Genomic DNA, 12,900 nt, shown 5'->3' on the forward strand with positions numbered 1-12,900 from the left:
CTACGAAAAAGAGCACAACGTTTATAATCGACAAGGAAAGAAGTGGTATTTATTTCACATAACGTGAACTCACCACCGACTCGTCGATGCAGCGGATGTAGTTTCGGCTCATGTCCAGAGTGGTGAGCGTCTTCCATGTGGGAATGATGGCCGTCACAGGACAGTCTGTGTCCACTCCCTCAGGTTCCCAGTGCGCAAATTCAGACGCTTCGGGAACTAAGATTTCCTGTTGAAGGAAGAGCGTACACTGTCAATCGCACAACATACAGTGCCAACTTCGCTTTTAGCTGACACTAAAACCACCCATTTTTGTATCTAAACATGCTCTACTTCATTTTAAAGGCCTTATTTTAAAGGAACACGCCACTGTTTTTGAAAATAGGCTCATTTCCCATCTCAGAGTTAACCCCTAGGAGTCTGAGCTGTTTTGGGGCCCTTTAGAAGTTTTGACATGCTCTGACATTTGTGTTTTTTTCAGTTGCTTATAAACACATGAATGGCAAAAGTGTAATTACACTGTGTTCAGCACAAACTGGGCTACCATAATATGTGAGCAGCATGTATGTACATGCATGAAAAATGTTTATGCATGGTTTTTAAGAAAACAAAAAACTTTGTTTTAAAATTAAGGCTTCAAAACACACAATAGATATGTATCCACAAGACCTTTGACTAATGGGGGTATTTGCCTAGAGTTTTTGCTTTAAACTGATGTGAGAATCATTGAGTCTACTCATTCACATAAAACAATACACTGATTTACAATGTGTAAGACAGTTTTTCTTCACAAAGCCCATATGCGAGGAGGCGTAATATCTAATGAATAATGATGAGTATCACCTAAGATAACAAAATAACACAATAGCCCGCATAATGAGCTGCATAATGAATGAGCTTCAGGTACTTATGTGACTGAGAGCAGCAGGACAAAGGACATATTATATATAGGGCTGTCAAAAGATTAATCGTGATTAATTGCATCCAAATTAAAGTTTGTGTTTACATAATATATGTGTGTGTACTCTGTTAATTATTATTTATATATAAATACACACACATTCATGTATATATTTAAGAAATATTTGCATGTATATACTGTATATACATTTATATAATCTAAAATATATATAAATGTTTTATATATAAAAATAACATTTTTTTCTTAAATATATACATGCTTGTGTGTGTATTTATATATAAATAATAATTAACAGAGTACACACACATATATTATGTAAACACAAACTTTTATTTTGGATGTGATTAATCTTTTGACAGCCCTAATTATATATTATACTTATCTAGTAAATGCATCTTGATTTAAGAATGTTTAAATATTTAGACTAGAAACCATACAAAAATTACTAAGAGCAATTTTTCTAAAAATGTTTTAACTTTTTTTGTTTTTGAAAGTAGTCTCATGCTAAAAAATGTAATAATAAATCATTTAAATCAAGATTGAATTTCATTTTGTATAAATTGTCTGTAAAGAAAGCAATTCACTTTCTACAAAACAAAACTCGATATTAACAGTCTGGACAGAACATGAACAGCTTTTCATGAGGTGAATTATTCCTCAACGCGTCTCAAGGCGATGTAGCTGAAGTAGCGTTACAGCGCGCCACTAGATGTGTGTGTATGAGTTGATGTGGGCGTCGACTCTGGATCGTCAGTATTTGAATCTGAAAGAGCGTGCGATCTGTGGGCGTGGCCGCATTAGCAGATAATGAAGTGGCTCGCGGGTGACTGACATCACTCTCTAATCGAACGGATTACATAAACACAGAATATTTGTTTTCGATTTAGTTGACAGTGTTTAAAACCGGACATTTCAGCATTTCTTTAGACATATGTCTCATGTTTGTGAGGCAAGTATTCACTAAGTTACAGTTCATTTTCTGAAGACTATCTGAATGAACGTCTTTGACAGAGAGGCTGCAGATCCAGGGTTCCCACTCTTTTTCAGCAACCATTTTCCAGGACTTTTCCAGGACATTTTCAATTTTACTACGGTGGGAATAAAAAGACAAGGATCACGCCAAATATTGCTTTCTAAATCATGCCAAATATTGCTTTCTAAGTCTTTAAAAGCCGCCCAGTTTATTGCCATTACTTAACAATCCAGCATTTTTCAACATGAGCTCTTAATCATACATTATGACTATGGAAGCTTGTTTACACCACAGAATAAGAAAAGGTAATTGAGACTTTTTATCTCGCTATTCTGACTTTCTCGCAATTGCGAGTTTACATATTTGTGATATAAACGCGAAAATTGTCGCAATTCTTTTTTCCTCAGAATTGGACTTTATAACTTGCAATTGCAGTTTAGATCTCACAATTCTGAGAAAAGAAGTCAGAAGTGCAAGATATAAACTCGCAACTGCACAAAAAAGTCAATTGTGAAGAAAAGACTAGCGAGTTTATATCACGCAATTCTGACTTTATAACACACAAATGTGACTTTATATCAAAATGATGTGATTAGGGAGAAGCTTACGAGTTAACATTCACTGCATACATTTGAGCGGTTATAGCATTAGCATTAGCTAACAAGACTAAACATCATTATTCAAAAATACTACTCGCACGCATCAAACTCAGCGTTCCTGAACATGCGCTTTCTGCAACTAGCGCTAATTGTTTGGGCCAGCGATAAACTCTTTATACTCGGCTAGAGAAATAACTTTTTTTTTAAATAATTTTCCCAGACAACAACAAGATTTTCCAGGACATTTGACATTTTCTCTAATTTTCCATGTGTTTTCCAGGACTGGAAAATTTGTCATCAATTTTCCAGGTTTTCAAGGTTTTCCAGGACGAGTGGGAACCCTGAGATTGCGCATTATGTTTGTTTTCTTTATATTTGCAAAAAGCACAACAATTTGTTTTTATTGTGACTGTACACAAAAAATAGAAACTTAACAGATTATAATGATATACAACACTTGCCTGAATGATATAGTTATTTGAGTCTCTTTGGCACGGATAAGAAAAAAAGCGAGCCGACCGGGTTAAACAGTCGAGTTTTACCGTTTTCGAATCCATTCAGCCGTTCTCCAGGTCTGGCACTAGCACTTTTAGCATAGCTTAGCATAGATCATTGAATCTGATTAGACCGTTAAATGAGAACTGCGTTGGCTGAAACTAGCAGAACACACTAGCGTCGCGCCGGGTGTGTGTGATAGAACCCTGAGACTCAAATGTGTTGCAGAAGACAGAAGCATCTAAAGTACCTTCATACTCCCGGCGGAGAGGTGTATGCTGAGCGTGGCCAGCGTGGGCTTTAGCGAAGGCAGGCCCTTGATCTGTCCAGGATCGCAATCACTGATCTGGAAATAAAGACGTGTTAGAAACATCATCCATCGCAGAGCCTCGATTCAACACAACACGCAAACGCCAGTTCACCTCGATCTGGAGCAGCGCTTTAAAGATGGACAGGTCAAACGGAAGGCTCTGCTCCTCGATGTTACTCGTCCCCACCGCTACTTTCATTCCGGGAATCTGAATTTGAACAGTTAAAGGGTTAGTTCACCCAAAAATGTAAATTGTGTCATTAATGACTGAGCCTCATGTGGTTGGACACCCGTCAGACCTCCGTTCATCTTCAGACACAAATGAAGATATTTTAGTGTAAATCTGATGCTCTGAAATAGGGCTGAACGATTAATTGCATTTGCGATAATATCGCGATATGATAAAACACGATTTCCTAACCGCAAAGGCTGCGATTACAGTCTGGTCACGTGACACGCGAGAGTAAAGTCTGCAGAAGAAGCAACTTGGCACGTTACACATGCCTGGCCTAAAAGGGGAAAAAACTGTTTCTTTTGTTTTGGCCTTCCCTGTTATACATACAGAAATGTAATAGTTATCTTTCTTAACTGCATAAATAATAAATGAAATATAGATGAATCATCATTAAAGCTACACTTGTCTCTGTTCCAGTTGTTCTGTGATGAACATTAATGACATCATCATCAGTGCTACTGTCACTTTAAGAACAGCCGCGGATCTCACGCGCTGTCCCGCGCATCTCATTTCCTCACAACTCTTTAAGTTCATTTAAGACGTTATTTAACTAATTTAAGACGTTATTTAACTAATTTAAGACTCCTAATATGAGAATACTCAAAATCCTCTGTGTTATTGTTTGTTCAAGAGCAAAAGAGAACTCGATGTGAGCAGGAAACTGACACGAGTCTATCTGTGCGTCGAGTGTGTGTGTGTGTGTGTGTGTGTGTGTGTGTGTGTGTGTGTGTGTGTGTGTGTGTGTCTTGATTAGCTGACACGAGACGCATCCACACAGACAGGACACTCACACTCACACACACACACACACACACACACACACACACACACACACACACACACACACACACACACACACAGGACATTGGTATACAGCGCGTTTGCTTGTGTCTTGTCACGCTTGGAAGCATTTACATTAATAAGAGCGTGATGATCATGTAATGCTAAGCAAAAATGGATATAAAAACGGACGCTGCGATATTTGCGTTAAATATTTTAATTGCGTTAAGCTGAAAAAATTAATCGCCCGCGTTAACGCGTTAATTTGCCCAGCCCTAATATATATATATAGGGCTGTCAAAAGATTAATCGCATCCAAAATAAAAGTTTGTGTTTATATAATATATGTGTGTGTACTCTGTTAACTATTATTTATATATAAATACACACACAAGCATGTATATATTGAAGAAAAAAATATTTTTATATATAAAACATTTATATTTACATATATTATAGATTATATAAATGTATATACAGTATATACATGCAAATATTTCTTCAATATATACATGAATGTGTGTATTTATATATAAATAATAATTAACAGAGTTCACACACATATATTATGTAATAACAAACTTTTATTTTGGATGTGATTAATCGCGTTTAATCTTTTGACAGCCCTAATATATATATATATATTAGGGCTGGGCAAATTAACGCGTTAACGCGGGCGATTAATTTTTTCAGCTTAACGCATTAAAAATATTTTACGCAAATAACGCAGCGTCCGTTTTTATATCCATTTTTGCTTAGCATTACATGATCATCACGCTCTTATTCATGTAAATGCTTCGAAGCGCGACAAGACACAAGAGAGCGCGCTGTATACCAATGTCCTGTGTGTGTGTGTGTGTGTGTGTGAGTGTCCTGTCTGTGTGGATGCGTCTCATGTCAGCTAATCAAGGGACACACACACACACACACACACACACACACACACACACACTCGACGCATAGATAGACTCGCGTCAGTTTCCTGCTCACATCGAGTTCTCTTTTGCTCTTGAACAAACAATAACACAGAGGATTTCGAGTATTCTCATATTAGAGTCTTAAATTAGTTAAATAACATCTTAAATGTACTTAAAGAGTTGTGAGGAAATGAGATGCGCGGCTGTTCTTAAAGTGACAGTAGCACTGATGATGATGTCATTAATGTTCATCACAGAACAACTGGAACAGAGACAAGTGTAGCTTTAATGATGATTCATCTATATTTCATTTATTATTTATGCAGTTAAGAAAGATAACTATTACATTTCTGTATGTATAACAGGGAAGGCCATGGGTAAATATAACATTTATTATTTTGGGTTTATGTAGAGATAGTTTTAAGTTCACTTAAATTAAAAGTAGTTTTTTTTAAAGCCTAGTAAATGTTGAAATTGGGAGCTTTCAGTTATACTGTAATGTAACGTCATTAATGTTTCATAGACACTTTAGTATCAGTGATACTGGCCTTCATTCATAAAAACATGACAATACAACACATATTTAAAATATGCTGTCTTTAAATTGTTTATACATTAATTTGGAGAGTAACTGAAATTATTACAATATCAAAATATTAAAAACTTGCGATTAAAGTGCGATTAATTATTTTATTTTTTTTAATCGATGCCCAGCACTAATATAAATATAATGAATGTGTTATATTTAAATTATTTAAATATATACACAGATATATTGATTTGACAGCACTAATATCTAATAAATATATGTGTATACAATGTATATTACATATTAATGAGCAATAATGTACTAGTTTTAACTTCAGTGATTTCAGTGAAGTGTCACTCAGACCTTGAGGTACTTGAGGCGGCAGGTGAAGTCCAGGATGTGCCCGAGGTCAGCCTTGGCATCTCCATTGGCACAGGTGGGCTTGGCGAGCTTGAGCTGCTGTGTGACGGCGTACAGCTGGAGGGGGCGGAGCTCAAACACCTGGCCCGCCGCCAACAACTGCTCACCTGGGGGACCACAGAACACCTTTAACAGAGCATTCTGGGAGGACAAGATGATGCTCATATTATGCATAATGCAAATGAGCATGCAAATCACAAAAATGAATATATAGTGGCGTGTTCCTTTAACCCTCTGGTGCTCTTCGGGCCTTTCTGACACTGAAACTTGGTGACTTTTCTAGCATTAGGGATGTAAACACATAAAAATTGGGGTCATGATTCGAGCATGCTAAAAAAAGTAGCGTTCATTGTCTTCGGTCATAAATGAGCGACCATAGGAAATGAATGGGAAATCTGCAAAAACACAAATTCTAAGAATATTTGTGTGTACAATCTACAAATCGGCCACAATGCTGAAAAAAGTACACAGCAGTGAAGAGGTGACACTCTAAAACATCAAGAGTGTGATATTGACACACACACTCACACACACACCTATGAAAAACTGAACCTATGAACCACATTTAGAATTTTTTTAAATCACTGCTTTATCTGAAAAATATGAAACTTGGTGACTTTTCTAGCATTAAGGATGTAAACACAAAAACAAATTGAGGGCATGATTTGAGCATGCTAATTGGTCGTAAAAAAATACTCCCACTTGTGCTCTTCGGTCTATAATCTATATTTCAAACAAAAAAAATGTTTTATAATAAAGTCTTGGAGATTTTTTAATATATATATTCAAATCCATCAACAACAAAAAAATCATTAAAGGTGTTCAAAAGAGAACTAGTGAATTCTCAAGCCTCTCCATAGAGACCTCTAGTGGTTATGCTTTCTTAAATAATTCCAAGAGAGGGGCTAATCTGCCTTCAAAAAAATGTATTTTGAAGGGCTAGTCTCTATTTTAACCTAAAAACTGCAATAATTAAATTTTTTTTTTATTTTTTTTTTTACATTTTTACAAATTTAAATTTGGCAAAAATATACCATAATTATTGCATAAATATTAAAAAATACCATCAAATCATCTCAAAATACAAAATTAAAAAGAAAAAATATTATTGAAAAAAAATAAATTGCATTGGTTTTACTGGGGTGGAGGAAGTTTAATTTTTAGGTGTCTGGTCACTTATGACCGGGAAGATGACCAATGCAGCCCCTAAACCAAGAGCACCAGAGGGTTAAATTGGTACATTTCAAGCATGTAATAACTGGCCATTGAAATGAAGTGACCGACCGTTATGAAAGAGCTCTTCGGCCAAGGCAGCAGCGATTCCATTGATTTCCTGAAAATAAGGACGTTTTTGTTAAAACTGGAAATCTGCACCAGCTGACAGGAACATCACTGCATTGAGCTTTAATGATCGGCATGTGCTTCTCAAACTCATTTCCTGAAAGATTTCGCAAGAGGAATGCAGAAACGGCTTTAATTTCCTCCGTACAGACGGTTTTCTTTTCTACATTTTCTGAGGACATGACTTGAAGCACTTTTATGTGCACAAATCAGGGTTATTATAACTAAACGTAACTAAAACTAGAACCATAAAACACACTGCTAAATGAAATAAAATAAAACCTTTTCTGAAATAAAATTAAATAAAAACGTATTTTATTACAGCCATTGGCCAAGGCAAACCTTTTCTTTTTCATTTAGTTTAAATTGATATAATAAAATAACAAAATATAAAACTGAAATAAAAATTATATAGACATATTAAAAAAAGTTTATATCTCGCAAATTTGACTTCTGTTCTAGAATTGTGAGATTTAAAACTTTATTAAAAGGTTATTAAAACTTATCTTAATTTTTGGAAACTTTTTTCAGGATTTTGGGAAGATTACATTTTTTTGAGTGAAAATTTCTGGAAAACTTTTGGAAAGTTTCTAGAAATGTACAGAAACATTCTGTCAAACATTAAACATTTCAGCCCCTTTTCAGCCTACTTTACATCTCAATTGTGACTTTTTTTCTCACAATTGAAGTTTATATTTGCGCAATTCTGACTGTTTTCAGATCTGCCTGTTTATATCCCACAATTATGGCTTTTTTCCCAACAGAATTGTGAGATATAAACTAGGGCTGCAAAGGGGTTGAAAATTCCCGGTAAATTTCTAGAAACTTTCCAAAAGTTTCTGAAAATTTCCCCCAAAAATGACAGAAATTTTCCAAAAATCCTGGAAAGTTTCTGGAAACTTTGCAACCCTAATATAAACATGCAATTGTGAGATACATTTCAGTTTCCTCTTTAATAACCCGTTTAACTCTCACAATTCTAGAACAGAAGTCAAATTTGTGAGATATAAACGCACAACTGCGATGAAAAGTTTCCGAAAATTTCCACAAATTAATGGATATCTTTCAGAAATGAACACGCAATTGTAAGAAAACAGTCAGAATTGTGACTTTTTTTCTCCGAATTTCGAGATCTGCCCGTTTTTTTCCCGCAATTATGGCTTTTCCCACCAGAATTGTGAGATATAAACTAGGGTTGCAAAGGGGCTGATATTTGTCGCTAAATTTCTAGAAAATTTCCAAAAAAAATATCGGAACGTTTCCAAAAATCCTGGAAAGTTTCTGGAAACTTCACAACCCTAATATAAACACGTAATTGTTAGAAAACAATTGTGAAATTTGTGAGATATAAACTTGTTTTTTTTTCACAATTGCAAGTTTATATTTGCGCAGTTCTGACTTTTTTCTTTTCAGAACAGCCCGTTTTTATCCAATTATGGCTTTTTTTCCAACAGAATTGTGAGATTTAGTTTCCTTTTTAATAACCCGTTTAAATCTCACAATTCTAGAACAGAAGTCAAATTTGTGAGATATAAACGCTCAACTGCGATGAAAACAGTCAGAATCGTGAGATATTTTAGAACTGCGAGTTTATATCCGGCAATTATGACATTTTTCTCTCAGAATTGTGAGATCTCAACTTTTTTTTCTCACAATTGCAAGTTTATATTTGTGCAATTCTGACTTTTTTCAGAACTGCCCGTTTTTAATCGGACAATTATGGCTTTTTTTCCAACAGAATTGAGAGATATCAACATGTAATTGTTAGAAAATGTTTTTAAAGAAAAATCTAATTGTGAGTAGGGCTGCAAAGGGGCTGATATTTTTCTGTAAATTTCTAGAAACTTTCCAAAAGTTTTCCGAGAATTTCCCCAAAAATGACAGAAATTTCCCAAAAATCCTGGAAAGTTCATGGAAACTTTGCAACCCTAATATAAACACGCAGTTGTGACATAAGTTTCAGTTTCCTCTTTAATAACCCGTTTAACTCTCACAATTCTAGAACAGATGTCAAATTTGTGAGATATAAACGCACAACTGCGATGAAAAGTTTCCGAAAATTTCCACAAATTAATGGAATATCTTTCAGAAATGAACACGCAATTGTAAGAAAACAGTCAGAAATGTGACTTTTTTTCTCCGAATTTCGAGATCTGCCTGTTTTTTCCCCGCAATTATGGCTTTTCCCACCAGAATTGTGAGATATAAACTAGGGTTGCAAAGGGGCTGATATTTGTCGGTAAATTTCTCAAAGATTTCCAAAAAAAAATAACGGAAAGTTTCCAAAAATCCTGGAAAGTTTCTGGAAACTTCACAACCCTAATATAAACACGTAATTGTTAGAAAACAATTGTGAAATTTGTGAGATATAAACTTGTTTTTTTTTCACAATTGCAAGTTTATATTTGCGCAGTTCTGACTTTTTTCTTTTCAGAACTGCCCGTTTTTATCCAATTATGGCTTTTTTTCCAACAGAATTGTGAGATTTAGTTTCCTTTTTAATAACCTGTTTAAATCTCACAATTCTAGAACAGAAGTCAAATTTGTGAGATATAAACACTCAACTGCGATGAAAACAGTCAGAATCGTGAGATATTTCAGAACTGCGAGTTTATATCCGGCAATTATGACATTTTTCTCTCAGAATTGTGAGATCTCAACTTTTTTTTCTCACAATTACAAGTTTATATTTGTGCAATTCTGACTTTTTTCAGAACTGCCCGTTTTTAATCGGACAATTATGGCTTTTTTTCCAACAGAATTGAGAGATATCAACATGTAATTGTTAGAAAATGTTTTTTTTTTTAAATCTAAATTGTGAGTAGGGCTGCAAAGGGGCTGATATTTTTCTGTAAATTTCTAGAAACTTTCCAAAAGTTTTCCAAAAATTTCCCCAAAAATTACAGAAATTTTCCAAAAATCCTGGAAAGTTTCTGGAAACTTTGCAACCCTAATATAAACATGCAATTGTGAGATACGTTTCAGTTTCCTCTTTAATAACCCGTTTAACTCTCACAATTCTAGAACAGAAGTCAAATTTGTAAGATATAAACGCTCAACTGCGATGAAAAGTTTCCGAAAATTTCCACAAATTAATGGATATCTTTCAGAAATGAACACGCAATTGTAAGAAAACAGTCAGAAATGTGACTTCTTTTCTCAGAATTTCGAGATCTGCCTGTTTTTTTCCCGCAATTATGGCTTTTCCCACCAGAATTGTGAGATATAAACTAGGGTTGCAATGGGGCTGATATTTGTCGCTAAATTTCTCGAAGATTTCCAAAAAAAAATAACCGAAAGTTTCCAAAAATCCTGGAAAGTTTCTGGAAACTTCACAACCCTAATATAAACACGTAATTGTTAGAAAACAATTGTGAAATTTGTGAGATATAAACTTGTTTTTTTCACAATTGCAAGTTTATATTTGCGCAATTATGGCTTTTTTTCCCGCAATTATGGCTTTTGTTCAGAACTGCCAATTGCAGGTTTATATTTGTGCAATTTTTCAGAAGTGCCCATTTTAAATCGCACAATTATGTTTTTTTCCCAACAAAATTGTGAGATATCAACATGTAATTGTTATAAAATGTTTTTTTTTTTAATCAAAATTTGTGAGATATAAACGCTCAACTGCCATGAAAACAGTCAGAATCGTGAGATATTTCAGAACTGCTAGTTTATATCCGGCAATTATGAAATTTTTCTCTCAGAATTGTGAGATCTCAACTTGTTTTTCTCACAATTGCAAGTTTATATTTGTGCAATTCTGACTTTTTTCAGAACTGCCAATTTTTATCCCACAATTATGGCTTTTTTCCCACAGAATTGTGAGATTCAGTTTTTAATAACCTGTTTAAATCTCACAATTCTAGAACAAAAGCCATAATTGTGAGATATAAACGCTCAACTGCGATAAAAACAGTCAGAATCGTTAGATATTTCAGAACTGCCCATTTTTATCCCGCAATTATGACATTTTCTCTCTCAGAATTGTGAGATATCAATATGCAATTGTGAGAAAAAGAGATTTAAACTCGCAATGACCTTTTTTTATTTTTCCATTGCGTAATGAAAACACAAGCACCCATAGAACTATGCTAAAATAACACGGGCACAAACCCAACACAAGTGCCAATCGAGAACAAATGCATTTCTCCTCCCCAAAACAACTCCGGTCGGTCATATGGCTCTTCCAGACAAAAGCCTTTAGAGATCAATACCACTACTGTCCCTTTATACGGCTCAACTCCACTCATCTGGATGTGATGACACACACACACACTCCGGCTAATGTTTAACCAGCATCATGTGACAGCTCAGGAATCTTCATGATCACAATCTCTTCACTTCTGATCACATTAAAACTTACATATAAGTGAAAGAGCAGGAAGTGTGCCAGGACTCTGGGGGTGGCGGAGGGGAATCTGCTCAGGAGCGTCTGCAGATAGACCTCCAGCTCCTTCTGCCGCTTCTCAACCAGGCTCTTGGAGTTTTTGCCGATGATCTTCTTGGGCGGCAGCAGATGTTTATCAATCTTCTCCACCGTGAGCTAGAGTCAACAACAGTTAATCAGCTTTGAACTATGAACACAGTGTGTGATGGGATGTGGCGTAACTCACCTTCTCATGCAGATCGTGAAAGTCGCTGTAACGATGTTTGACGGTCCAACTGTGCTCTCCAACTTTCACCTCGATGATGTAAACCTGACGGGGTTCAGGAAACACGTCACTTTGTTTTCCATAATATCAATTAAACACTCATTAATGTGTTTTAAACAATCATTCAACAAGTTTCTAAAAATCCTGGAAAGTTTCTGGAAACTTTGCAACCCTAATATAAACACGCAACTGTGAGATAAGTTTCAGTTACTGTTTTAATAACCCGTTTAAATCTCACAATTCTAGAACAGAAGTCAAGTTTGTGAGGTATAAACGCTCAACTGCGATGAAAACAGTCAGAATATTGAATTGTTTGATATTTCAGAACTGCCTGTTTATATCCCACAATTATGGCTTTTTTCCCACATAATTGTGAGATATAAACTAGGACTGCAAAGGGGCTGAACATTCCCAGTAAATTTCTAGAAACTTTCGGAAAATTTCCCCCAAAAAATTATGGAAATTGTGAGATAAGTTGAAGTTTCCTTTTTAATAACCCGTTTAAATCTCACAATTCTAGAACAGAAGTCAAATTTTAGAGATATAAACGCTCAACTGCGATGAAAATTGTGATTTTTTCAGATCTGCCCATTTTTATCCCACAATTACGGCTTTTTTCCCACAGAATTGTGAAATTCAGTTTTTAATAACCCGTTTAAATCTCACAATTCTAGAACAAAAGCCATAATTGTGAGATATAAACGCTCAACTGCAATAAAAACAG

General features: G+C 35.1%; 2 protein-coding genes across 2 annotated transcripts in view; both read right to left on the bottom strand.

Moving 5' to 3' along the window:
* Window positions 1–12,900, bottom strand: part of LOC307120889 (uncharacterized protein) — a 678,898-nt gene that overhangs the window by 215,811 nt on the left and 450,187 nt on the right. The gene's annotated exons all lie outside the window — the stretch shown is intronic.
* The window catches only part of nisch (nischarin), a 67,834-nt gene that overhangs the window by 52,894 nt on the left and 2,040 nt on the right, over window positions 1–12,900 (bottom strand). The window contains exons 2-8 of the mRNA XM_079808057.1: window positions 12,138–12,221; window positions 11,888–12,067; window positions 7,462–7,510; window positions 6,121–6,284; window positions 3,409–3,504; window positions 3,237–3,332; window positions 74–226 (exon numbers count right to left, since the gene is read on the bottom strand). Of these exons, the coding sequence (XP_079664183.1) occupies window positions 74–226; window positions 3,237–3,332; window positions 3,409–3,504; window positions 6,121–6,284; window positions 7,462–7,510; window positions 11,888–12,067; window positions 12,138–12,221 (822 nt within the window). The remainder of the gene's footprint in view (window positions 1–73; window positions 227–3,236; window positions 3,333–3,408; window positions 3,505–6,120; window positions 6,285–7,461; window positions 7,511–11,887; window positions 12,068–12,137; window positions 12,222–12,900) is intronic.

This window comes from Gobio gobio, assembly GCF_949357685.1.
Source record: "Gobio gobio genome assembly, chromosome: 24".
Taxonomy (NCBI): Eukaryota; Metazoa; Chordata; class Actinopteri; order Cypriniformes; family Gobionidae; genus Gobio; species Gobio gobio.